Below are 26086 nucleotides of genomic sequence, written 5' to 3' on the forward strand. Positions count from 1 at the left end.
GGCTGGCGGCCACTGGCCACAGTCACCCAGTGCAGGGGCGGACGGAGGCAGTGCGACCTCCAAAGCTAGCTGCTGCGCGCACTGATTTCTCCCGGAGATTCCCCTTGCAGAGCACGCCCTTCCCTTCCCGCGTCCCTCCCCGTGCACCTCTTTATTTTTTCTGCCTGCTGGCACCGCTGCTGTCTCGGCAGCTCCCTGAGGGGGGAGGCTGAGGTGACCGGCAGCCGCTGTCCCAGAACAGCCCGAAGGAAGCCACGTTTCTGGAGCAGTGCCCAGGAAACCGAACTCCAACAGCAGAAGGTGCCGTTCCACTTTGCTCGCTTTGCCGGCTAGGAATTGTGGGTGCATCACGTCCCATGGAGAGGACACATCTCATGTGGAGACTCCCCGGCTCTCAGCCCCGGAGCTCTCTCCACGCGCTGCTGGGCACCCCAGAGCCAGAGTCCCACTGGCGGCCTGCACCAAGCCTCACTCGCCCCGTCGGGCCACCCATGCTTCATTCAGTTGCTCTTTTGGGAAGGCCTCGGCACCTCCAAGGCAGCGCCGCCTCTCTCTGGTCTCTGAATCTTCTGACTCTGCTGACCACCCGCTTGGCTCCTAGGATCCTTATTTTTCTTCCTGTGTTTCCTTTACTAACCTCCTCTCTGGTCCCTGAATGGGAGCATCCGCCCAGTGCCTCCACCTCTGTCCCTTAGCACTTCTCTGCACACCGTCTTCCTGGGGTTCCCTTCCTCACATCCACCGCGCTGGGCTGACCCGAGCTCTGGGTCCCAGCCTCCCAGCAGCGTCTATACACAGAATCCCTCGCATGCCCGCCAAATCGGCCCTGTTTTTGGCTGCCCTACCTTTACTCTGGGCAGCAGCGTCTCTTTGGATCTCAGTGACCTGGCCGGCAGCGGGTCTGGCCGTCCCTCCTTGGTGCTGCCCTCACGTCAGCCAGCCCTGCCTTTGCCTCTGCACCGCGCTGCTGGGCTGCTCGGTCACCCAGGGCCCAGTCTCATGCTCCTCCATCCGCACCTTCCTCCCAGCGTCCTGCTTCTGATAGGCCCTGACTCCTCTCCCTGGCTGCACACATCTATTGAGTGCTTGCTGTATGCTAGGCACAGTACGAAGCACTGTAAACCTATTATCCCACTTAAACCTCGCAGCAACTTTATGAATCAGTAGCCACGATTGTTATTACCCCTGTTTTACCCCTGCGGAATACTCGGGGATGGGGAGGAACCTTGACTGGCAAGTGGTGGAACAGAAATCCGAACTCCCACTTGGGCTCTGAGCCCTCACACTCTTAAGTGCCCTACATGGTTGCAGCCCTTGCCCCCGCCCTCAGGGCTGCCTGGCACACATGGAGCAAAGACTGAGCTCCTTGGATCGGCCCACAGGCTTTTCTAGACCTGCCCTAGCCCACCTGTGCAACCTAACCTGCTTTTACCTGTCCAGGTAAGAGTCAGCTCCAGGTTTACACCTGGGTCTCCGTCTCTGGGTCACATCATTCTTTCTGTCGTCTACATTTTTGCCCAAATCTTTGATGATATCCAACGCCCCAGGGACAGCCTCTTCCCGCCCAAGCTTAGCCTTCTGGACCTTTCCAAACTGTCTGAATTCCAAAAGCCTTTTTTTTTTTTTGTACTGTCTTATGTTTTAAATTCTTCTGGTGAGTTTTTATGTGAATCTGTTGTCAATTGCTTTTTCAGGTATTCCAGCGTCATTCTCCTAGACGGGCTGTAACCCTTCAGGGTAGGGCCATGTCGTAGTCCCTCGGCTCAGTGTCCTGGGGTTCCCGGCGTGCTTCCTTGTGTGCAGTGGTCCCTCAGATCCCTGTTGACTACTTCGACCTCATCCTCTCGTCCCTGGCAGCTGTCCGTTTGCCCGAGGAGGTACATGAGGATGTGCGACGCCGCCCCGCCTTCCGGGAGCTGTCACACTTCGGTGCCGGATCCCCGGCGGCGCTCCGCACGGCTGTAATCACCTGTTAGATTAGTTTTCCATCCTTCGTGGGAATAGATTTTCTTCCTACGTTTCTGTTTTTAAAGCTTGAGTAAAAGGGAGACTTGGCCATACACCAGGGAGGTTTAGGAGAGAAATGAGCAGTGGGACCTCCCCAGCCGAACCTGGCCGCCGCCCGTGGGAAGACAAGCGGCTTCTCGCGCGATGGGCGGGGCTCCTGGGGCCGCTCTGCCGTGCCTGCTTTGACCAGGAGCTGCGCCAGTGCTGGGAGCCCGAGCATTGGTGCGATCCTCCAGTGGTCCCCTGCTCTGCGTCGCCTAGGCTTTCCTACTGGGTGTCTACGGTGGGAAAGGACCGCGCCTCCCCTGCAAGCTCGGAGACTGGGGTGGTGATGGAGACGGGCCCATGTGGAACTGTGAGCATAGCATGCACAAGCACTCACGCAGCATGCGGTTAACAGTGTTAACACGCGCGACGCCGAGATACGACCCACAGTGAAATAAGTCAAGGTACAGTTGGCACAACCGTAATGATCCATAACTGTTGGGATTTCTATGAACAGATGCTTCTAATGGGCTGGACTAGGGTTCGAGGCCCATGCCACAGAGTCATGGTTATTTAAAGGCAGAGCTGCTAGGGTTAGTGAGAACACTGAGGCACAGACTGTGGACGGCCTAGACCAGGCGTCCTCAAACTACGGCCCGCGGGCCACATGCGGGTGTTTTTGCCCGTGTGTTCTTTTACTTCAAAATAAGATATGTGCAGTGTGCATAGGAATTTGTTCCTAGTTTTTTTTAAACTATAGTCCGGCCCTCCAACGGTCTGAGGGACAGTGAACTGGTCCCCTGTTTAAAAAGTTTGGGGACCCCTGTTCTAGATACTGTCTCTAACAGATGACAAACACTGACACCCCATCTCTTTTGCACGAACTGCGGTAGAAGTTGCCCACTCTGGCCCAGGCCTAGGCAGCCGCAGCAGTAGCAGCAGCCTGCTGTTGAGAAGGGCAGCCCGCCCACGTCCCCAGGTCTCAGGGCTCCGTGGAGGGGGCTGGCAAGGGTCTGCCATTTCCACGCTCAGGGTCAGGGGATGAGTTTGGCCCCTCTGGGCACCGTGGGAGTGCAAGTGTGCACTTTCCCGAGTGACCCCCTCGCGTGCGGCCTGCTGCCTGCTGGGCCTGGCTCCTGTCTGCCACTCATCCTCTCACTGAAACCAAGGCTTGACCCTGAATGTAGGCCCTGTATGGAGAGGCCCCAACAAAGCCACCTGGGTGCTACCCGCCCATCTCCAAGGCTGCACCTGGCTTGTGGTGTCCCTCAAGTGCCTCAGAAAACATGCAGAACTCCGGCTTCTGGACCCCAGCAGTTCCTGGTGCACAGCCAGTGCACGTTCACCTGGGTGCTCTCCCCCGCACTGCTGGATTGCAGGGTCCAGTCCAGTGGCTTCTCTGTAGAGGCATGAAAACTGCAGGTAGTTGTCACCTTGCGGGATGTTACACCTGGAGTTCCAGTGGGAGAAGCTGCCCTCAGAAGGCTGGCAGCTGCCAGAGAACAGGGACAGGAATGAAAGTAGCCTGGCGTGTGGGTGAAATCCACAGGGATGTATATACAGGTCTGGTTTTCTATCCCAAAATTTAGAAAGACAACTGAGTTTAGCAAAGGACAACGTTTCTGCTGGACCCAGAGTGGTTTGGGAAGGTAGAATCTGGAAGCATCTGATGGATGGAGGCAGGTGCAGAGGATGTTTGTCTTGTTACCAGAAGGGTGTAGGTGGGAAGGTGAGAGTGAGTGAGGTTTTCTGGCAATACCAGGCGGGTCCATCTAGGGTCAATATTAATAGAAGGAATTTGTGGTTTTAGGTTGGAAGTCGGGGGTGACCAGGGGAGGGCTAGTAGCAAGTCCAGTTAAAAAGGCAGGTTGGATCCAAACTTGGGAGACCTCAGATACCAGGATAGACAAGATAGACTTTATCCTTCAGGTGCTGAAGATCTGCCGAAGCCCTTTGAGCCAAGGGCGTGACACTGATGAAGGTGGCCGTGTAGGAAGGTTGCTCCAGAGGTCTGTGTAGGGGGACGGGGATGGGAGAAAGACTGGTGGCAGGAAGACCAGTTGGTAAAAATATTAATATTTATGATCATTTCCAATCACTGAGGATCTCCTAGGTGCTAGACACTGTACATATGTGGTATTTGTCATACTCAATAACCCTGCAAGATGAGTACACTTGACCAATGAGGAAACTGAGGCTTATCCACCATACGGGAATTGTCCACTGTCTTCATCCATTTGTGTTGCTGTCATGAAATGCCTGGGGCTGGGTCATTTATAAAGAACAGAAACTTACTTCCCACGGTTATGGAGGCTGTGCAGTCCAAGGTCAAGGTGCTGGCACCTGGCGAGGGCCTTCTTGCTGCATCTGCACATGGTGGCAGGCGCACAGGCAAAGGGATGAAGGTCCTGTCCTCACAGGCTGGAAGAGCAGAAGAACATGCCAGCTGAGTGCTGCAGAAGCTTCTTTTATAAGGGCCTCAATCCCTTCCGTGAGGGAGGAGCCCACATGGCCTAATCACCTCTCAAAGGCCTCGCCTCTTATACGCCACACTGGCGACACCTGACTTTTGCAGGGGATACAGTCAAACTACAGCACCCAGAGTCACAGAGCCCCCAGATGGAAGAGCCAGCATTTGAATTCAGAACCGCTTGCTTTCAAAGCCCAGGGTATAGTAGGGAAGATTTTTTTTCCTATGAACTCTGAGGTCTAAATTAGAGGAGTCGTTAATATAATCGAATTGAAAGGAAGGGTCAGGTGGGACAGATTGGAGGAATAAAGAAGACTTGCTATCTGGCCAGGTTGGAGGGGTGAAGGAGAGTGGGAGGGAAAAGTAATGACTCTACTTTGTGCCCTGGATATGCAGCAGGTGTCGCCAGCAGGAGGTGATCTGGAGGGGGCAGGAGGAAAGGTATTGAGATGAGTTTTAATCAAGGTCGTGGCAGAAGTGCCAGGTTGCCGTCGTCGCTCGTATTCTCTGGCTCATGCTGTAGACACGCTGTGAGCGTGGCCAGGCAGCGACATGGAAAAGAGAAGGCATTTTATGTCGGGAGAGATTCTGGAGGAAGTCAGATGGGGCGGCACCAGAGGTGGCAGTTACAGAGGCAGGAAGAGGAGTGAGATGGCATCACGGTGCCCAGGGCAGAAACCGGCGGAGAGCTTGGTCCCAAGTGGGTTGTGGAGGCTGCAGTACACTTCAGAGAAGTCACGGTCAGTGCCCCTGTGTGAGCTCCTGCTCAGTTGAACCCACCATGCAGTCATTAGGTGGCTTCCATGTGCTGGGCCTTGAGTTTGGTGCAGGGGAAAGAGAAAGACACGTCCCTTCTCTTGAATGCTGTAGGAAACCTTCTAGAAGCAGGTGTGGGTTGAAATGTGCTTTTCTACTTAGTGTAAGAAGGTTACTCTCTGAGCGTCTGTTTTCTCATCTGTAGAATGGGCATAATGACACCGGCCTCACAGGGCGGTCTGGGAATCAGAGCTGACACATGGACGACACTCAGCACAGCACCTACAGTTTAACGGCTCCGTTATGCTCAGAACTCATACTGACAAATAAGGGAACGAAGGTCAGTTTCTGGGGTGTCCCTGCCAGACTCGGGGAAGCCTGTCTTCCTCAGGAGTGGCAGCCTCTCCCGAGTGGTTTGGGCTGTTTGGTCCATCACCCTTGGTTTTTGCTGCCCCATGTGGTTTTTTCGTACTAAAAAGAATCTCCTATTTCTAGAACTTATGCCTATATGTTTTCAGGCCAAGATATTGCAACAGAGCTCACTTTTATTTTCCCTTTCAAGTTCAGAGACCAGACCCCCTTCCTTTGGCTGATGGAGCCCTCACGTGCCACACTGCGGGAAAGTGCTCGGTGCGCTCCGGGGCGGATGGAAGGGTCCCCAGACTGCTGCAAAGTTTCAGACAGGAGAGTGAGCACGGGTGGTATGGTTAGCCCTTGTCCTTGAGGGCTGCCAGGAAGAGGGCTGCGCCTGCTTCTTCCACTGGGCGCAAGGCTCTGTGTTTATCTGCTGAGAGTCTCTTGGGACACCTGCTGCCCGTTTGCTCCCAGTGGCCTCCCTGGGGTCTGGGAAGGGGGTAAGTGGTTGTGGGGTGTTGGCCCTCATATATTTGACACTCTTGGGAGACTTGGGCACAGGGATGGGGGTTGATGCCACAAAGAGCGAGGTTCCGAGAGGAATTCATATGCGTCTTAGAAGCTGGAGGATGTGAGCAGGAGCAGGAGAAGCCAGCGGGGCTGGCTGCGAACGCCACCCCTCCGCCTGGCTCTCCAGCGGCAGCTCTGCCCTCCTGTGAGGTCAGTCGCCCCAGCCTGTGTCCAGGACACTGAGATTCAGGCCGGGAGGACCCTTAGGAGCCTCCCGCTTTGGGCGTAGGGGCTGGCTGGGTCAGACGGACGCTCGAACCCAGGGTGAGGCGCCTGCCAGTCTTGCGCACGCTACTCCCGCTGCCTGGCCAGGCACCTCGGGCATTCGGGATCCCAGCCAAGATGAGTTGGCTCTAGGTAGGGCTAACTCCTTCAGCCACGAATGTGGGGACACACCGTCATCTGCCGATGGGGTGACCCCTCTGCCTTCGAATAAAACTTCACATACAACCCAGTCATTGCCAGGGCCCTACCTCAACCATCTACGGAGTCAGAGCAGCGCTCCTTTTATCCCAGTTAGCCAGCCCTAGCCTGAGCACCTTCACGGTGTAACCGCAGTGGTATCACGTTCAGTCAACTGGCATAAGAAGTTCCCCTATCAGTAGATTCTCTGGGAATCCCCCGCTGACCTTGTTTAAAAATAGCCCATGTCAGCATCCACCAGGGGCGCACCGGCAGCAGACTGTCTCCCGGGCCCTTTGCAAAACAGGTGCCGCGGCACGCCAGAGGCACATCCAGGGATACACTTGGGGTCCCCATGTGTACCCCCACATTCCCGCTCCCTTTGGACCTTTTCTTTCTGGATCTTTGCTCCCTCTGATCTTGCACCCCACCCTCTTCCTGCTCTTGGGACTGCATGATGCAGATTCTCTGGGGACCGGTTCCTTTGCTCTTCTCTGCACAGGTCAGAACTGGGGCTCTGCAGAGAATCAGCTGAGACCTGTCCAGGGTATCCCCGGCTCACTCTAGAGCAGTGTTTTTCACCCTGGACACTATTGGCATTTTGAGCCAGATAGCTCTTTGTGTGTGTGTGTGTGTGTGTGTGTGTATGTGTGTGTGTATATATGTGTGTGTGTGTATATATGTGTGTGTGTGTGTGTGTGTATATGTGTGTGTGTGTGTGTATGTGTGTGTGCGTGTGTGTGTGTGTGTGTGTGTGTGTATGTGTGTGTGGCAGGGGGTCTGAATTTTCTAATGTGTCCCCTGGTGGACACAGTTGCCTCTGGTTGAGAACCTTTGTTCTAGAAGCAGTAGCAGCAGCAGGTGTTCCGGAGGCCTCTAGGGCCTTCCTCCCGTTTCTCCTTCAGTTGGGAGTTTCAGAGGCAACTCCTGCTCGGGCTGGTGGGGGCATTTTCCAGAGCTCCCTCTGCATTCCTGGGCCCAGCGTGCTTCTCTTTCATTTCTGTGTCTGTTCTTCCAGCTAGAAACCACATCACTCCTCACGTGGGCCTGTTGCTCCCTGAGTCTCTGTTGTCCCAGACAAGCTGGTTTGCAGCTTCTCTGACTTCGCACGTCGCGAGGACTAGGGGGAGGTAGTGCATGGAGCGTGGAACAGCCTGGGCTGCTGTCGTGGCTTGGTTTCTCACGGGCTGTGTAGCCAGAGCACTTGTCGCTAATGTTAGCACTGCATCCTGGTGAGCTTTTCATGCCATCGGATGGCATTATGGCCAGGGACCCGGAAATGCCTGAGTCCTGCCTGTGAGATTCCCAAGGGAGAGGCGCCCCGAGAACAGCAGCAAATGGGGAGCCAGGTTTGATGTGTCTTGTCACACTAGCTACGTCCTGAGGGTTCTCATGCTCAGCATCAAGTGATCAAAGCCATTGTTCCCAATAGAGAGAAGGGTTAAGTGTTTGAGAGTTTTATACTTGCAATAACAAAATAAATTTTTTCTGTTAAGAATTTAGCTAATAAAGTGGTTTTAGTGGCCACAAAGTGTATTTTGGTAAAATTTATAGCCCACGGTCACCATAATCCATTGTTATAATCAATAAAGTACAAAATTGAAATAAGATGTGGGGCAGCACAGAGGGAAAACACGATGCCGCTCCACCCCCAACCGCCAAGGGCGGCAGACGCGGAGACGCCGCGGCGGTGGCTGGGCCGGTGACAGAGCCCTGCTGCATCCTGGGAGCGGCCGTGCCGTGGGCTGGCTTCCCTCCGAACCTCTCTGTGACCAGCAGCTGTGCTCACGGTTAATCATTCCCAGTAGACTGAAATCACAGTAGAAAGACTTATGTTGTGAATAAAATGCCTGGAAACACCGTATCCGTGTTGGTGCCTAATGACTCCCAGTGCAGAGTTCTGTCAAAGTCAAGTGTAATATACAACTTGCACTTGAGGCCTACACGTTGCCTGTAGCCTTCTGTCTTCTTTAAGCCCAGTGACCGACATTCTCAAGTGGTTTTAAAAAAAAAGGGGGGACACGAGAGAGAGAGAGAGAGAGAGAGAGAGAGAGAGAGAGAGAGATATGGAGGACCCCATGAAGCAGAAGAAGGGGCCATGAGGATGGAGGATTTCAATGTGGTCCCTCTGCCTGCCAAGACCTACGTCCCTTCCGCGCCTGGGGTTCTAAACAGATTAGCCACCTTTCTATGGATAAATGATGATGGTGTTGATCTTGCAAGCCTGGGGTCTGGACTAAGTGGCTTTGTGTGTGCACTGATGTAGTATTCTTACCATTAAACACACTGGGGCTTAGCCTCAAGCCGCTAGAAAACCCAAAGGTACCTCCATTTCCCCAAACCGGTCCCGCCCGGAACGCGGCGGAGTCAGCGTGCCCGCACAGAGTTCCGGCGGCACCTTGGTCTCCCATGAGATTGGCTGTGAGCATTGGAAATAGCTGTGGTTTTTAATACAGTGATATTTCCTCTTCGGGGACTCCAGCCCCTAGTCTAGTTTCAACAACTGCTAGCTCAGTCCCAAGACGTGGTTCTTGTTTCTTCCTTGTCTAATGGGGAGAGTGTTTGCATTTGCACAAGGTTTTTAATGGGCTGTAAGCTGTTGGCTCTGAGAGAGATTCTTGGTTCAGAGCCAGGGAGTCTTGAGATGTCTGGGGAAGCCTGTGAGTGCTGCCGAGAGGCTGCTCTCTGCTCTGCAGATGGCCCACATCGACGCGGGCAGATGGCAGAGGAGCCCGCCTTGGTGGCACGGGCACTGCTGGAGAGCTCGGTTCTTCACCAGGGCAAGGAATCCGGGTTGGACAACTTAGCACCGTAAGTTTCAGATCAAGCCAGAGGCCGTTAAGAGGGGCCCCTTTTTCTCATTCCAGAAACAGTGGTGGGAGCTCCCAGTTTGGCTGCTGCTGGTGGTCTGGACCAGAGAGTTCTTGAGGTGCAAATAATTTCCCGAGATTTTCTCTTTGAAGCAAGACCACAAGTAAGCCGTCCCAGAAGGACAGGTCTGTTCTACTGGAACTGCCCTGGGAAGGAGGCCTTGTGTCCGCCTGTGGTAACACGGACTGTTTGGAATGGCCTGTGCTTTTATCTTCTCACCTAGAGCTCTTTAGCTGAGGCCTTTTCTCCCTGTGGAACTACCTGTTGTGGCCTTGAAGATCATTGTTGAGGGTGTTCATGCCTCTGTTGCCTTCTGTCTGCTGAATCATGTCAACCCTAGCACTTTGGGGTTGCAGCCGGCATGGTGTGGCGCTTCTCAAACGTGTCCACCAAAACGTCCCACCAGTGAACATGTGCATGTCACATGTGGCCTGTGGCTAGCCCAGAGTGGCCTACTGAAGGCTCAAAGACCTCTTGAAGTCTACTGTTTTATTTAAACATTCATCAAAATGCGATATTCTGTCCCCCAAATATAACTGGTTATTCACATTTTAAAACAGTGTTTAAAATTACTTAACATCAGGAAAAAATTCAACCCCCTCCCCTAATTTTTTTTTTAGAAAAGAAAACCCTTGAGGATATTTACAATTTGGGAAGATGCTGTATGTGTTTTGGGGGGACGCCTGGCACCCCCTGGCACACTGCTAACAACCCCAGTTAGAGACGCCTGGGCAGTGGGCGTCTCTTGGCTTCTGGAGCAGGGCGATCTGAGTTTGGATTCTGACGGTATCCTAGCAGCCTAACCTTTAGCAGATTACATCAGCTTCTTGGCTCTAACAGGGGATTATATTTCCTATCTGGAAGGGTGCCATTCATTCAACAACCACTGAGCACCTACTATATCCCAGGCGCTATTATAAAGGAGCTGGGAATAGAGGTGAATAAGATAATTTCTAGCCCAGGTGGGAGGAACAGACGATAAACAAGTAAACAAATAAGAACATTTCAGACTGTAATAACTTTTATGAGGAAAATGAAACACAGCAATGTGATTGTGTGTATGTGTGTGTGTCTATGCCCACACACACTCACTACTTTACGTGATGTGGCCGGTGGCCAGGCAGGACTCTTTTGAGAAGGTGATATTTGAATGAAGTTCTGATTGATAAGAGGGCATCAACTTTGAGGATCTAATGAAGTACATTAGTAAAATGCTTGACTTAGTAGGCACGAGTTACCTTTTCTTCTTCAAGAATCAAAGGAATGTTATTTAAACAAAGGGAGATAGATTTTATAGGTTGTTAGATGTGGATGTAAACATCTCAAAAGGGGAACTGGGGAATTCACCTGGATTCTGGAACTTATACAGTCTGAAAGTTTGTCTGTGTCCTCAATTGTTGCACTGTTCCAGGGATGGCTGCTAAATGGTACTCCTTTGTAAGCAGAGGATTTTTCTAATCGAATGTGCACCTGGGCCCCAGTGCTCAGTATCTTTTCCTTTATTGGAGGAGCAGGTTTTCCACTTACCTATCACATGACCTGCTCCCATGAGCATGTAAATAAGATCTTCACTTCCTTAATTGACTAGTATCACGTTTGCATTGTAACCTGTTAAATAGATGGGAAAACTAACGTAAATAATTGTCTCCTTAAGGAGGCACTGTATTTTGCAAGACAGAGCATTTCTCAAAATATGCCAGCTCCTTTTCTAAAGCATTTTTCTTTTACATATGCAAATAATAACAGCTAAACCCTAAACTAACAATTATATAGGACTTTATGGTCTTTAAAAACCCTTTTGTACCCAGTATTTGGGCCTCCAAGCAGCCTTAAGATGTAAGTAACATGGAGCACTGAGAGGAGTCCGAGCTTTGGAATCAGCCAAACCTGATTTCAAATCCTGATTCTGAGCCTCATCTGTAATTTTTTACAAAAATGAAAGCAGTGTTTTATGAGCTGAGAACTCATAGTCCCCTGGAGTCTTGGGTATTCTCATAGTGATATGCAATTTAAATTTAATTTTTGTTTGTTTAGGATTTTCATTTTGAGGATAACTTGAAAATATTAATATAAATTTATTCTGGATAATCCAAATAACCCTATTAACTGAATGCCTCCATTACAGTGGGGAAAGATGTAAAAATTTTTGAATCCATAAAAGGGTGGAGAAATTGAGGTAGATACTACGTGGGGTATCAGTCTCCCAAACCCTATCCTGTGGATGTCAGAGCATGCCCACCTCTCAGCTGTATCGTGTAGGTTGTCTTTTGTGGCCCAGCTCATGGTAGCTTGTTAGCAGTAAGTAGAATGGTAAACAGTAGTGAGTGTTTTCCATTAAGCAGCATTTTAAAATTTAGCCTTACAGACTGGCACTTCAGAATAATGGGTTGGTGGTTTAAAACAACTTCATTTTTCAAAAGGAAAAAATAACTCAAATGATGGTCCATCTTGCTCAAATTCAAAAGAATCTAGTCAACAAGTGAAACTTAAAAGACTTAGGTACATCCTACGACCACGCCCAATAATGCCTATTCAGTTTCAGTACCACCTGTCACAATCAGTTAATACTGTTGATTTGAATTTGGATTGGTTTTCCCTTTTGTACTTATTCCGTTTGTAAGTTGTTTTTAATTTCATAGCTGGGCAAGAGTGATAAGTATGAGAAATTTATACTGGGTTTGGTTTCACAGTTTGGGGTGTGGGACACATAGAAACAGGAATTATAATGGACTGCAGCAAAGTGTGGCCAAAGTTCTGTGGATGTCTGAAGGACAGAGCAGCTGTCCTTGCCTGCAGAGTTGGGGTGGTCTGCAAAGAGAGGGTAAGTCAAGAAGGATGAGCAGGAATTTATCGGGTGAAGTGAAGCTGGGGATGAGGGAGGGCTTTTAAGGCCCGCAACAGTGGTCCAAGGCACAGAGTGGCGGACGGCTTGGCGTGGCAGAGCGGGAAGTTCAGAACAAGGAAGTGCTGGCAGGTGAGGCAGAGGGGCTCGGAAGAGGCCGAGGAGCGAAGGGCCCTGTGGACCAGGGGGGAGTCAGTCCTGGAGGCAGAGGGGAGCTCAGGGAGTCATTTTGAACACGGGACTTGGATGATGTGATTTTTTAAGAAGGTGATTCTCTAAGTAGGGGAGGAGGGATTGAATGGGTAGAGACCTGGTAAGACCACAAGGGAATGAGGCCATGACCAAACTATGGGCTTTGGGGATGGAGCAAAGGGATAAAGAAAATATCCAGAGATATTTCTGAGGTAGAATCGGCAGGATTTTGTGTCCAGTTGGAGGAGGGGAGTGGGGCATGGGACCACACTTATATGGGCCAGAAAATTCAGAATTCAGAAGACGCAGCAGGTGTTCAGGTCCTGGTTAGGTGACAGACTGAACAGGGAAAGCCCATGAGACCTCCTGGTGGGTATGTCTAGTTGGTTGTTGGGAATGTAAGACTGGTGCTTGGGAGAGAGTTTGGGGCCATCTGTGAATAGGGGCGACATCAGCATGAAGATCATTGCTGATACTACAGTGTTTTCCCTGAGAGAAGGTTTGGATAAAAAGAGTGGAAGGCCAAGAATGGAACCCCAAAATTTGCAGAGCACACAGTGGAGGAGAAGCCAGCAAAGTGACAGCCAGAAGTTTAGGAGGGAAACCAGGATGTATGATGTACTGGAAGTCAAGAAGAGAAAAAGTTTCAACAAGCAGGGAATAGCCAGAGGGTCAAATACTGAGTGAATTGCTTTGAAGAGATAGAGCTGTCCTTTGGACTGTTGGCTTTTTGACATTTAGACATGTGGAGCGAGAAAAATGGTGGAGGCATCATAGATCACCAGCCAGTGGCTGAACAGCCATGGCAGGTGCTGCTATAGGGAGAGCGGGCATGTGACATTTCACAAAGCAGATGGGCAGGAGACCAAACCCTTGGGAAATTTGTCATTCATTTATCCATGTGTTCATTCATCCACCCATCAGATATTTCCTAAGGGCCTGCCAGGTGACAGATCCCATTGAGGTGCCGTTAGCGGGAGTGGGTGGAAAACAAAGCCAGGTGAGACACAATCCTTGCCCTGAGGAGCCCACTGTGTTGTTGGGGAGACGGTTGTGTACAAAGATAGTTACGGTGCCAGGTGGTCAGTGCTGTGAAGAAGGACGTGCGTCATGGTCCTGGAGAATGAGAGAGGCCACTCGATCTGGATGGGAAAGATCTGTTCACAGGCAGAGCGAGCACTGGAGCTGAGAGCTCAGCCTGGGTGAAGGCAGGAGGGGAGGTGGGCATGTCCTACTTCAGGCATGGTGTGAGCGTGGGGTGGTGACAGTGATAAGAGTTGAAGCTGGAAAGGAAGGCAGAGGCCAGTTAGGACAGGTTTAGGATGCCGTGGCAAAGAATAAGTGTGAGTTTCATCTTTCAGAGAGCAAGCACCCACAAGACATTGGTAAACAAGAGAGAGTAACACAGTAGGGCTGGGTTTCAAGGAAATAGCTTTGGTGTCACAGGAAGGCCTGAGTGAGCAACGGGAAGACTGACGCAGGAACCCATGTAGGAGCCCATCACGATCCATTTGCAGCCTTGTTTATTAGGCAAGCATTTATTGGACACCTACTGTGTGCGTGCTCTGCTCTGCTCTGGATGCTGACAATTTCCAAGAAAATGTTTTCCACTTGCCTTTCTCATGGGAGCCTGCTGATCCAGTGGCTGCCTGGGGAGTGCCAAATATTGACCCAGATGCAGATGGCCAAATCACCAGGCAGAGCCTTCAGCTGAAAGGTTGCTGTTCTCCAAATCAGCCTCTGGGTCCAGAGGCCGGCACTCTTTATTTCTTGCATTACTCATTATTTTGACTGTCCTGGTTGGCTTGGGTTGCACAAAGCCAATTTGCATGGAGAGCACGAGGCCAGTGGACTAGCCACCACACAGAAAAACACGCCAGATGCCGCACAGAGATGTCAGCTTCTGTTTCCTGAGTAACTGCAGCAGCACAGGGCAGACTGGGTGCCCAGGCACATGCTCTGCATGATTTTCCAGTTATAATGGAGTATGATTTCCATGTGGCTGGTGACGAAAGAGTCAGGTCAATTTCAGAAAGGGGAGTGTTTCCGATTATGCAGATCACATCCAAATATTTACCTCATTGCGTCGTACATTTGGCTGGGTCCTGACTTCGACTATCATGGAAATGCATCCGAGCCTCCTTTGCACTGTGTTTAGGGAAGATCTTGTGCTTCGGGCCTCTTGTTTGCTGGCAGGGAGGGCCCTGGGGCACAACCTGGGATTGCTCTCTCTGTTGCGGTACGTGAAGCAAATCAATAAATGGCAAGGAATGTAAGCACTGTTCCAGGAAAAATCAGAGCCTGTTAGCACTGGAAGGACCTCAGCTCTCATCAAGTCCAACCGGCTCGTTTGACTGATACTGGGATCCAGAGCCACAGACCAACTGGCCTCCATCACGAAGTATCAGCAGGCTTGGGACCAGCACTCGGGGTCTAGTCCAGAGTTTCCCATGAGTCCACTCTTCCCTCTTCCTTCATCTTTCTACATTTCCTGCTTACTGCTATACCTCTTTTATTAAAAGTACACAGTGTTTCAAACAGAATTTGCGTAACGTAGATACCATATTAGGCACCTATCATTCCTGAAGGTTTTTCTGTCTCATGTGATAAATTCTTAGTTGGCCTCCACTTGTATGGCAGAAGTAGAAGGGATAGGTTAAGAAGCAGGAAACTTGAGGGTAATAAAATCATGTGGCTAGAGAATTTGGGGGTTAAAGAAGTAGCAGCTCAGGGTAGAGTCCAAAGTCCGGAGGGGGAGCTCAGGTTAGTGCTTTCCTCTTTGGTTTTCACCTAGGGCTGGCCAGTGGTTGTCAAACCAGAGGATGCATTCAAATCCCTGGGGAGCTTATTTAAGATGCATATTCCTGGGCCCTGCCCCAGAGGTTCTGAGTCACTGGGATTGGTGTGGGAGCCAAAGATCTGCATTTCTTGAGTTACATGTAAGGTGGGTTGCCTTGCAAGTTACCTTGCAGATCTTACCTTGAGAAGCACAACACAGCACCAGGAGAAGTAGGAGAAACAAGGGCTTGTCTGTGTGGTTCTCCGGTGAGAGAGAGCCTTAGGGTATAGTGGACTGACCTGGCATTTGCAGGGCAGCCAAACTCACACCTGCTTAGCTTTGGGGTAGCTGCATGTCAGTGATGTTTTCCTCTGTACGGCTCATGCTTTTGCTAAGGCTTGTTCTTTCTTGTTCTCCATTTTTTCTTTCTCCTCCTTGGCCTCTACTCACTCCTCCTCCTTTGTTTTGGTTTTGTGTAAATGCATCCTTTTAACTGTTCCTGAAACACATTTGCAAAACTCATTTACATAATATTAGTAGTTATGACCAGGGGACTGTGATCCAATGGTCAAGGCTAAGTGTGCTTTGCTCTAGTCTTCCACATTTGTGAGGTTCTTACATGCACACCGCAGCTGCGGGCATTGGCATTAAGGCTGAGAGGTGAGATATGGGGTCTTTTGCATGGCGATGTGCCAGAGTCAAGGTAGGTGATCAAGGTGTAATGTTGAATCTTCTGTCTCAGGGAAAACCACAATGTTGGTCCTTAATTTAGATCTGGTTTGAGTTTGGGGATTCTCTACCAAGATGCACCCCTCCCCATACTCCTGCTGGAGTCCTGGGTTGTCCTAGCTGAGCTGCCAGCTTTATGTCCCTGCTTTCATTTGCTCTCAGCTTCCCAAAACTTTGCTCTCTGGGCTCAGACTCCAAGGTGTATTTTCGTAACATTTGCTTTAGCTCATTGACTTAGTTATGTGGCTAAAACCAAACCTACTTTTTCCAGTCTCTCCTAGAATGAGACTTTAGAATTTCAGACTTTGCATGTGACTCGTTTTCTATGAAGAACAGATGGCAGGTTTAATTTTGTAGAAAGGGAATTAGAAACCAGTGAAACCTTACATGATTTCACATTAGTACCGAAACCAAATACATTGAAAACATCTAGAGCTGTTCTTGGTTATAGGTTTACCGGTGGTGATGAGAAGTTCCCAGGCTTTCTTTGACAGGACTACCACTGGCTCTCAGTTTACCTCAGGCCTCCCACTCCCTGCAATCTGTTCTGAATATTTCTCCATTTAATCTACTTATTTTTATTTATTGAGCAAGCAATGTCATAACCATGACTGAAGTTTTTTTTAAATTACAAGAAAACTTTCCCTGAGTCCGGCTTCAGAAACAGATCGTATGTTTGCATTTTCCCATGTCCCTTTCCAGGCTTTGCTCATGTGCCTACAGAATCTTTACATTATTGTAATCATGGTACATTGCAAGCTTGTGCTCGACATTTTTCACTTAATATTGTATTACAAGACTGTGGCCATATTGCTCTGTATTGCTCATGATTGTAATGTTTCATGGAGTAATTAAACCCTGATTTATCTGACCATCCTCCTATTTTAGTCAAACATGTTTATCCTCCTTAAAAAGGTTATGATGAAACAGAACACAGCCACAACTGCTCTGATGATTATTCTGTTCTCCTCTGCGCCCACCTGCATCTGTCCTGTGAACCTGTGAGCCCCTAACTCACCCAGCCCCATCGTGTTTCATGGAGACCTTGGTTCTCTGGTCACTCTGGCTGTGGTCAACTGTTGACAGACTCCTCCTCCAGCCCTGGGCTCCCTAAATCACGAGGCTTCTGCACAGTCGGGACCACCTCCCCCAGCCTTTGGTCAACTCAGTAGCTGCTTTTTCTCTTCAAAGTTCTCTGCCATAGGCAGACCCAGCCTGTTTCACGTTATCTTGGTTGCCATAGTTTATATTATTATACCTGCAATCATTTAGATGTATTTAGGGTTGTTTACTACAAACAACAGAAACTAACCTAAGCAATGGGAGTTCACTGGAATGAGGCTAGGAAGCCGGTGAGAAGGGAGGCACGGCAGAGAGCAACACAGGGACGTCCAGAGCACAAACGGCGGGGCCAAGGCAGTGGCTGCTGGAGTGAAGGACCCGGAGCCGCTTGGTCTGCCGCTCACTTTGCCAGAGATGCAGATGCCAGGGAGGAAGTGTCCGATTGACCCACATTGCCTAGTTTGGCTTCAGCTGGCAGGGGCCCTGAACACATGCTCTCCACACTTTATCCAGCATGGACAGGGGATTTCCTAAAGGACCCAGAGAAAGGGAATGCTGCCCGATGTACACATCTTCCCATGGATATATATTTACACAAGTGTCCCTGCCTAACATTAACCAACACTTCCACAGAGCCGATACCAAAGTGTTGTCAGTTACAGCATCCAGCTCCAAACCTAAATCCTTTTGGGGAATTTCAGTTTCCCCCGAATACTGTCGCAGTGTCTTCTTTTGCATGGCCCAAGTTGAGTTAAATGGGGATGGGACCACCCTGCTCCTCGTAAACTTCTCTGCATGCTGTCCCTTTTTCCTGCTCCCTGGATCATGCCCCATAGTGACTCCTTAGACAGGCACCATAATATCAAGCAGTAGTTTTCAAGTGGAGAGGAGGACATCAGAAGGCTTGGAGGATTTTATCTAAAATACATGTCTCCCTCAAGGGAGCATGTCCTAATCTCTGGGAGAAGGATCATGACATGGTATGTGTACTTTGAACAAACTCCTCTTCTAATCCTATTATCCTTTCCCTGCACCTACCCTGCTCCCTTCCTTTAAAACCTCCAATGGAGTAGAAGGGGCACAGTTTGATTTGGGGTTGGATCTGCATGTTACACACTATAAAACTTTTGACTAGTATTATATGTTCTCCCAATAGAGAGACGGAGGAGTCTCCTCTGCCCCTGCTGGGACTGGTGGCCTGGTAGGTGCCTTACTTAGTTATTTCATCTTACTACCCAACAACACTGACAGATTTGCCTTATTTTGTCTCATATGTCTTAATATTTCCAAAGCCCATGGTTCATCCACTAGACCACACTGCCACTCTGTACCTCAAGGACCACATCAGCAAATGGAAATTCAAATCCTTGAGGGGAATCTTGTGAGTATCAGGGTTTGTGTTGAAGCAGTTCAGGCAAAGGATATTTTTGCTGTTTGCATCATCACTTCTTTCTGTTATCCTCCCGTTTGTCTCTCCAGTGGCAGACGCCAGCACTTTCGTAGAAGGCTGAAGCCATCCAATGTGAACATCCCATCCACTCCTTTCCCTACACCAGCATATTGTTTCCCATAATAGAAGATCTCTTTTGTTTTCTTTTTAAATAATTTAAATAGCTTTATCCTACAGTTTCTTAGGGCCCAGCAGTCTACAGGTATGAGATTATTGAAAGGCGATCACTCCAGTTTTCATGACCTTCCATTTGCATGTGCACGGTGCAGAATCTCAGCCACCCCTAAGGCCACTGCAGACCTTGCTGGAAATCACAGCAGGTGCCCTGGGTGCTCATGAACTGTGATGAATTCTACGAACTCTGTGCACGAATTCTTCAAGCCTCAATTTTTCATCTGTAAAGGGAGGATGATGACAGCTTTTTCAGGTGACTGTTTTGAGGATAAAATTAGGCCACACTTCAATTGTATAAAGCAATTAGCCCTTTGGTCGGCTTGTATTAAAGGAATGACGGTTGTTACTGCTCTTGTTTGTTAAGTTTCTGCTAATAGGCCTGGCCTGCCAGCTGCTCCAAGGTGTTGAGCCGATCCCCAGGGCAACCAGCTAGTTATGCGAAGGTGGTGATGGGTGATGGGTGGGTGATGAGGTCGCAGTGCTTTCTGCTTTTTCATTCCTGCTGCCAAGTTTGGTGGGAAAAGGATTTCTAGTTGGGCTCTTTTGGTTGCCGGGGTCAGAAAACTACTTACATTAGGTTGAATCCTATGAAATTAAGAATCATACGAAGTTGCATTTTTGAAGTTACATTTTTGAAGTTGCGTTGTATATCAAAAATGATCAAATATCAGCAATTTTTTATGTTTAAATGTAACGCCTAAAGAGAGATAACTGCTAATAGGTTTATCCTCTTATACTGTCCTACTTCTTGTTCTGTTTTTTTTTTTACAAATATATTTTGGAGAGCTGTCTATTTTAATAGATATAAATTCTACCTCATTCTAACAGATACATTATATTCCATTGTTTGAATAGATTTAGATTTCATTTAGCCAAGTTCTTATTCATGGACATTTAGGTTGTTTCTGGATTTTGTTTTTGTTCTTACAAAAAATGATGCAATGTAAATATTTACATATACAACTTTGTACATTATTTTTTAGTATCTCTGTGGTATGAACTACTAAAAGTAGAGCTGCTGGGTTAAAGGGTATGTGCATTTTAAGTTTTGACAAGCTTTGCAAAGTTCCCTTCAAAACAGTTGCCCAAATTTAGATTTCTATCAGCAGTAAACAGTCTTGCCATAATACTAATTTCAAACTTTATAATCTTTACCAATCTAATGGGTACAAAACGGAATTTTAGTATTTTATTTTTCATTTATTTGACTATATGTGATGTTAAACAATTTTCATATGTTATTTATTTTGCTATTGTATTAGTTTGAGCTGCCATAACAAAACACCTTAGACTGGATAGCTTAATCAACAGGAATTTATTTTTCATAGTTCTAGAGGCTGGGAGGTCTAAGATCAAGGTGCTAACTCATTCGGTTCCTGGTGAGGGCTTGCTTTCTGGCTTGCAGAAGGCTGCCTTCTCCCTGGGGAGGGCTGGGGAGGGGAGAGAGAGAGAGAGAGAGAGAGAGAGAGAGAGAGATACCTCTCGGGAAGTGGAGCTCTGGTCTCTCTCCCTCTCCTTATAGGGACACTAATCCCATCATGGGGCACCACCCTCATGACCTCATCTAAACCTAATCACCCCCAAAGGCCCCACCTCCAAATACTGTAATATTGGGGGTTGGGGCTTTAACATATGAATTGTGGGGGACACACATTCAGTCCATAACACCTGTGAGCCATCTGCTGCTACGCTCTGTCCCTATCTCCCTTGGGTTATCTTTTTCTTACTAATTTGTTAGAATTCTTTATCAGTGAAGAAAACCAGCAGTTTAGGGTGCATTTTAGGAGTGCCTTAGGATTTCTGCTTCAGTCTTTACACGTCATGCATGTACTGGGGAAGTGGGTGGTGTGCTGGCGGGTTAGAAAGCTTTGAGTTTCAATTATTTTTTGTTTGTTTCTTACCATGATTTATTACTTGGTTTTGCTGTTTGTCACTGGCTAACAGAGGGTCTGTTAGTTAGTTCTCATTTTATGAATATTATGCTTGAAAGCACTTGGACGTTTTCCCATCTTGCATCTTACTTCACAGAGAACTCCTCGGCTGTCAGAACGGAAGGAGGGAGGAGGGATATTAGGATTGGGAAGGAGTGGAGGGAGGCTGGCATCCCAAACCCTCTCCCCTCATTTTTTTCTTTGATTTGGTTTTTCTTTCTTTCCTTCTCTTTCTCCCCCTTCCTTCCTTTCTGTTTTTCTTTCTCTTTTTTTCCTTTGTTTCTGGCTGTGTACTATAAAAATACAATTCTGGAACATGTGGTGGGATTCCCACCATGGGGACTCAGATGGAATTTCAAGTCACTCACCATAATTCAGCTATAAATTAGAGAATTCTTATGAATCGAATAGGATGGAATGTGGTTTCGTGTTTTCTTCCCCCAGGGACCCTGCTCAATTTGGCAATAGGAAACTAAATTAAGGGTGGGATTAGTTCTAGGAAGTGGAGTTTTAGTATAGCTGCATGGCTAATCCAAATACTGTAGACAGTGTCTTAGTTATCTATGCTGATGAGAGATCAGGTGGTGGGTAACAATCCCTCAAATGTGCCAGAAACTTATTTCTGCCTTTGTTCTTTTATCCCAGTTATCCTTCCACTAGAAAAACTATCAAAGCGAATTGATTCATACTCATTTTACTCTCTTGTTTTCCACCAACAACATAGGCAGGGAGGCCACATGCTGCAGAGGAAAAACAGAACCTCAGACTAGCAGTCTGGAGACCTCGATTTTATCCTGTGCGTGCCCCGCGCTAGCCTGAGACCAGGGACAAAGTCACAAGGACTCTCGGGGTCTCAGTTTCTTCCCTGTAATAGCAGCAAAAGAACAGCAATCTTCCAGGGGGGCTGGGGGAGCTGAGTGGCCCTGTAAAGTGGAAGCTGGCACTGGTGCCGCCTGGGCCGCAGAGCCGGGCCATTTGCACAGTGCTGTTTGCATAGTTCTGGACACAGAGAAGCTTTCCTTCCTCAACCCCAAAGTACTAACACTCCCTTATCTTCCTAGGCTGCTATAGCTAATTACCACAAACCTGATGACTTAAAACAACAGAAGTTTCTTCCCTCACAATTCTTGAGGCCGGAAGTTCAAATCCACCGTGTCACTGTGCTCCTTCTAAAGTTTCTAAGGGGAGGATCCGTCTAGCTTCCTCCTGCTTCTGGTGGCTCCAGTATTGCTTGGTTGGTGGCGGCACCACTCCAGTCTTTGTCTTGGTGGTCACACTGCCTTCTCCAGTCTGTGTCTTATAAGGACACTTGTCATTGGATTCAGGGCACACCTGGATCATCTAGGACGATCTCATCTCAAGATGAGCCTCGGTTTCCTTTCTGTGAGCCGAGATTGGTAGTAGCCAGGACTGCTAGGCAGGACTCAGGCATCACATGTGGAATCCGGGTGAGTAGGGGCCTGAATACTTACCGCTATGACTGGGACTCCCATCCCTCCTTTGAGGCCATCTGGACTCCCCCACCCCCTCCCCCACCCTCCCCCACCCAGCCAGGACGGCCCATGCCCCCCCAGTCTGGCACTGGCGGCACAGGGCTCCTCTGCTGCCCGCTCCAGGCCATTTGTGTGGACTCGGGGTGCTTTTCTCCTCATCCTCTGGGCCTAGCTCAGCGCTGGCATACAGCTGGTGCTCAGAGCTCGTCCCCATAATGCAGGAACCACTGTGTACCTGCTGTTAGCACTGAGCCTGGCATAGTAGGTCTCTGTGAAATGAACAGGCAAATGAATGAGAGTATAGAATCACTCTCTGGATAGAACTTTTAAACCTTCCGAAATTTCCCCCTCTTCTGATTTGCCATGGGAGCAGGGAAATTATCATCATGCTTGCTAACACACGTTATTAATACTTAGTGCCAAGCTTGGTTATGCACATGGATGTCCTAACTTAAACCTCCTTACAGCCCATGAGGTAGGTACTGGTACCATCCTTCTTTATTTCTTTAAATTTTTTTATTGAGGTAAAATATACACATATAATTTACCATCTTTACCATTTTTAACTCTACAAATCAGTGCTAATAAATACACTTACATTCTTTTTTCTCCCTTTCTGTCTCCCTCCCTCTCCCCTTCTGGCTTCCAGTAACCACCAATCTTTCTGATTTCCACTTTTTTTTTTTAGCTCCTGAATATAAGCAGGAACATGCAATTAGGCCAAACACAGAAAGACAAACGTCCTTCCTTAAAACACAGCGAGCCTCAGAGAGGCCCAGAAACTTCCCAGTTACTCTGCTGGGAGGTGGTGGCAGGGAAGGGCCGTAGCAGTCCCTCTGGCCTGTGCCGGGGACCTGAGTCAGAGGGACTCGGCCTAAGGGGGACTCCTGCGGGGTAAACGCGGTAAGAGGTGGGGCGCCTCGCTGAGCTCTCCAAGCCCCTGACCCCCAAAGCCAGCCCCACATTATGACATTCGTGGGCCCTAAGCATTTTTGCCTTCGTGGGCCCCTTTCTCCATAAAAAAAATGAAAAATTCTATTTTATGACAGCGTTGGTATAAAGACGACTGTAACCCAGGCTGGATTATCACCTTCGTTGTTCTGATTTTAAAACGCTTCCCCCGCGCCTGCCTGTGTTTAATGGACAAGCCGGCGCCGCGGCAGCCTTCGGGGGAAGCGAGGCGCGGTGTCTGCTCCCTAACGCGCCTCTGTCTCCGCAGGTCCCGCAGCGGACGGCGGCCCAGGGCGCCCCCGAGGACGGCGGCGGCGGCGCCCCGGGCGTGTGGGGCGCCTGGGGCCCCTGGTCGGCCTGCTCGCGCAGCTGCAGCGGCGGCGTGATGGAGCAGACGCGGCCCTGCCTGCCCGGCTCCTACCGCGCGCGCGGCGGCCCGAGGCCCGGCGGCCCCGCGCGCGCCTTCGCGGGCCGCGTGGTGTCGGCCGTGCGCACGTCCGTGCCGCTGCACCGGAGCCGCGACGAGCCGCGCGCCCCGGCCGGCCCCGGCGCCAGCCGCCAGCCGCCGCCCGCGCTGCGCGGCAGCCGGCACCCGCAGCCCCGGAGCCGCGAAGCCGCCGCGGACAGAAGGTACAGTACTTGCCCTCCCTACCCGCCCGCGCCCGACGCGCCCTGCCGCCCTGCGCCGCGGACAGCAAGGCTGATGCATTGCTTCCGCTGGGCGGGGAGCAAATCTTGTCTTCACAAAGCTCCTTTCCTCTTTTGATTTATTTTGCAGCCATTTAAAGCGTTGAGGCCACTCTCACCTCACTCTGCGGTTCTACATAATCTTCAAAGCCAGGCTAATTCCCAGAGCGCCCTTAAGCGGCAACCTTAGGGATGGATGCCCCATGCAGGGGTGAAAGGAGGTGGGAGCTTTTGGCTAGTGCAGGGGGGGGTGGGGAGATCCCAGGCCACAGGCTGTGTGGATTTGAGCTGACACAGGACTTCTGTCTAACCCAAGAGCTGATAGGAGTTGCCAGTCCTGGGACATGTCGCATGTTTGGTGTCTTGGATTCTCCCAAACTGTAGATTCCAAGATTCTGTGAACTTTTCTAGAAAATTTCTCCAAAGTATTTTGAGCAAACACACTGCCTTGAGAATATAGCTAATTAAAGACCTAACGTTCTTTTAGAGTCAACAAAATATAAACTCTTAAAGTGGCATAGTGTGATCACAGTAGTGGTATAGCTCTCAAACGCATAAATATACCTAACTAGGCAGTGCCCTGGGAAAGGTAGGAATATAGGTGCTAAGAAGAGCTTGTCAGTGATGAATCAATAGATATTTAATGAATACTCTGCATTAATTCAAGAGTATTTGCTGGGTGTCCTAGCACCTGGGTCCCCGGCAAGTTCTGAGAAAATACTAATGCAAAAAACCAGAAGCAACGAAAACCAACACGAACAAGAACAAAAAGTGTAAGACATGCTCTCTGTGCTTAAGAAATGTATAATTTAGTGATCAAGACCATCCCAGGCAGAGCCTGAGCTTGTCAGGTGGGCTGCCCCGCCCCTCCTGCCCACTTTCAGTTCCCACTGTGGCCCCTTGCTACGTGACAGTCCTTCTCAGCCTGGCGCCGTAGGCTGTTGCTGCCAGCCGCTTGCTGGTGGAGAGGCGGTGCAGCCCGTCTACCCTCTCGGCCACGTGCTCTTGACCCGGTGCAGCAGGAGTTTGAAGAGAGGACCACTGCACGGAGAAGGGTGCTTTAGCTGAACCCTGAGCCAGGTTTGAGTAGATAGAAGCGAGTAGTGAAGAACATGAGTTCCAAAGTCTGGCATGGAAGAGTAAGGAGAGAGGCCAGCCTGGAGAGGATGCCTCCTCCTGTCTCTCTCTCTTCCTGCATAGAAACCTGAGCACCCTCCACTGTCACTCCGGACATGTCATCTCCTTTCATCCCAATCACAACCTCCATAGTAACATAGCTCCACAGTTCCTTATCTGAAATGCTTATGGCCCATGTGCTTTAGAATTCAGAAGTCTCTAGATGTTAGAAAGGTTAATCAGAGCATATTTCAGATATTAATGGCATTCCCTCTGTGGTATGGGGCAAATACATTATGATTAATCAAATACATTATTATTTCTGCAGTGAAACATATGGATGTTTACACCAAGTAGGATTTAAAAAAAAAGACCAAAAATAAATAGCCTTATATCAGTTAAGGTCACGTTTGCTGGCCAGTGAGTTTTGTCACCAAACTGAAAAATATAAAAAGAAAAGGAAAGACAAAAACTTTGTTTTTAAAACTTGTGATTACAGAATTGTGGATTTATCATAGCTAAGGTGTATCGAATGCCTCTTCTGCCCCAGACACTGCTGATCACTTTGCGCTGACAGCCCTGCAGGACGGGTGTTAGCATCATCCTCACTTAGGGGGAGGGAAGGGAGGCCCAGACAGCCAGTATGTGAAGAGTCAGGCCTAGAGCCCAGGCAGCCACGGCTCTAAGGGCCTGGCGACGTAGATGTTACACATGAGGAATCTGAGGACCTCGAGCCAGTGGACAAGCTGAGATTGGAAGGTGGTGCTGCCGACTCCCACATCCCCGGGGCACTCGGCTTCGTGCCAGGTGCCAGCTGTGGGGGTGGAGGGCGGAAGGGCTGGGCTTGGGTGGGGCCTGGATGAGAAAGGGGCTTTTCCGAAAGCCTCTGTGGCTGAGAACCTAGGAGAGCTGCCCAGGAAACAGGCCCTTGTTGGCCACAGGCCTGTGCTGCAGGCATTCCGCCTGTGTATTTTGGCAGCAGGACATTTTTTTCTTCTAACTTATTGACAAGGGGCCAGTTACTGTTTACTATGAAGTTGCTACAAGTTTTTATCATGCTCTTGTAATTTGACAGTTTCTGATGAAATAATCCAAATATTATCCTGGGAGGCCTGTGCTGCCTACAAATGTCATGCTCTTCCCGGCTGATGAAAATCACATTTGCTTATATTTATCAGTCATTAGGAACTTGCATGGTGTATTTGACCCCAAGGAGAACATGTCAGCATGTTCTCTGGAGGGCTGTCGGCTCCACTCTCTGTTGC

At 49.4% G+C, this 26086-nt stretch overlaps 1 protein-coding gene across 1 annotated transcript in view; it reads left to right on the forward strand.

The window, feature by feature from the left end:
• THSD4 (thrombospondin type 1 domain containing 4) overlaps positions 1–26086 on the forward strand; it is a 595645-nt gene that overhangs the window by 59063 nt on the left and 510496 nt on the right. Inside the window, exon 4 of the mRNA XM_076004516.1 lies at positions 23287–23648. Coding sequence (XP_075860631.1) covers positions 23287–23648 — 362 coding nt within the window. The remainder of the gene's footprint in view (positions 1–23286; positions 23649–26086) is intronic.

Source organism: Microcebus murinus, chromosome 6, assembly GCF_040939455.1.
Source record: "Microcebus murinus isolate Inina chromosome 6, M.murinus_Inina_mat1.0, whole genome shotgun sequence".
Taxonomy (NCBI): domain Eukaryota; kingdom Metazoa; phylum Chordata; class Mammalia; order Primates; family Cheirogaleidae; genus Microcebus; species Microcebus murinus.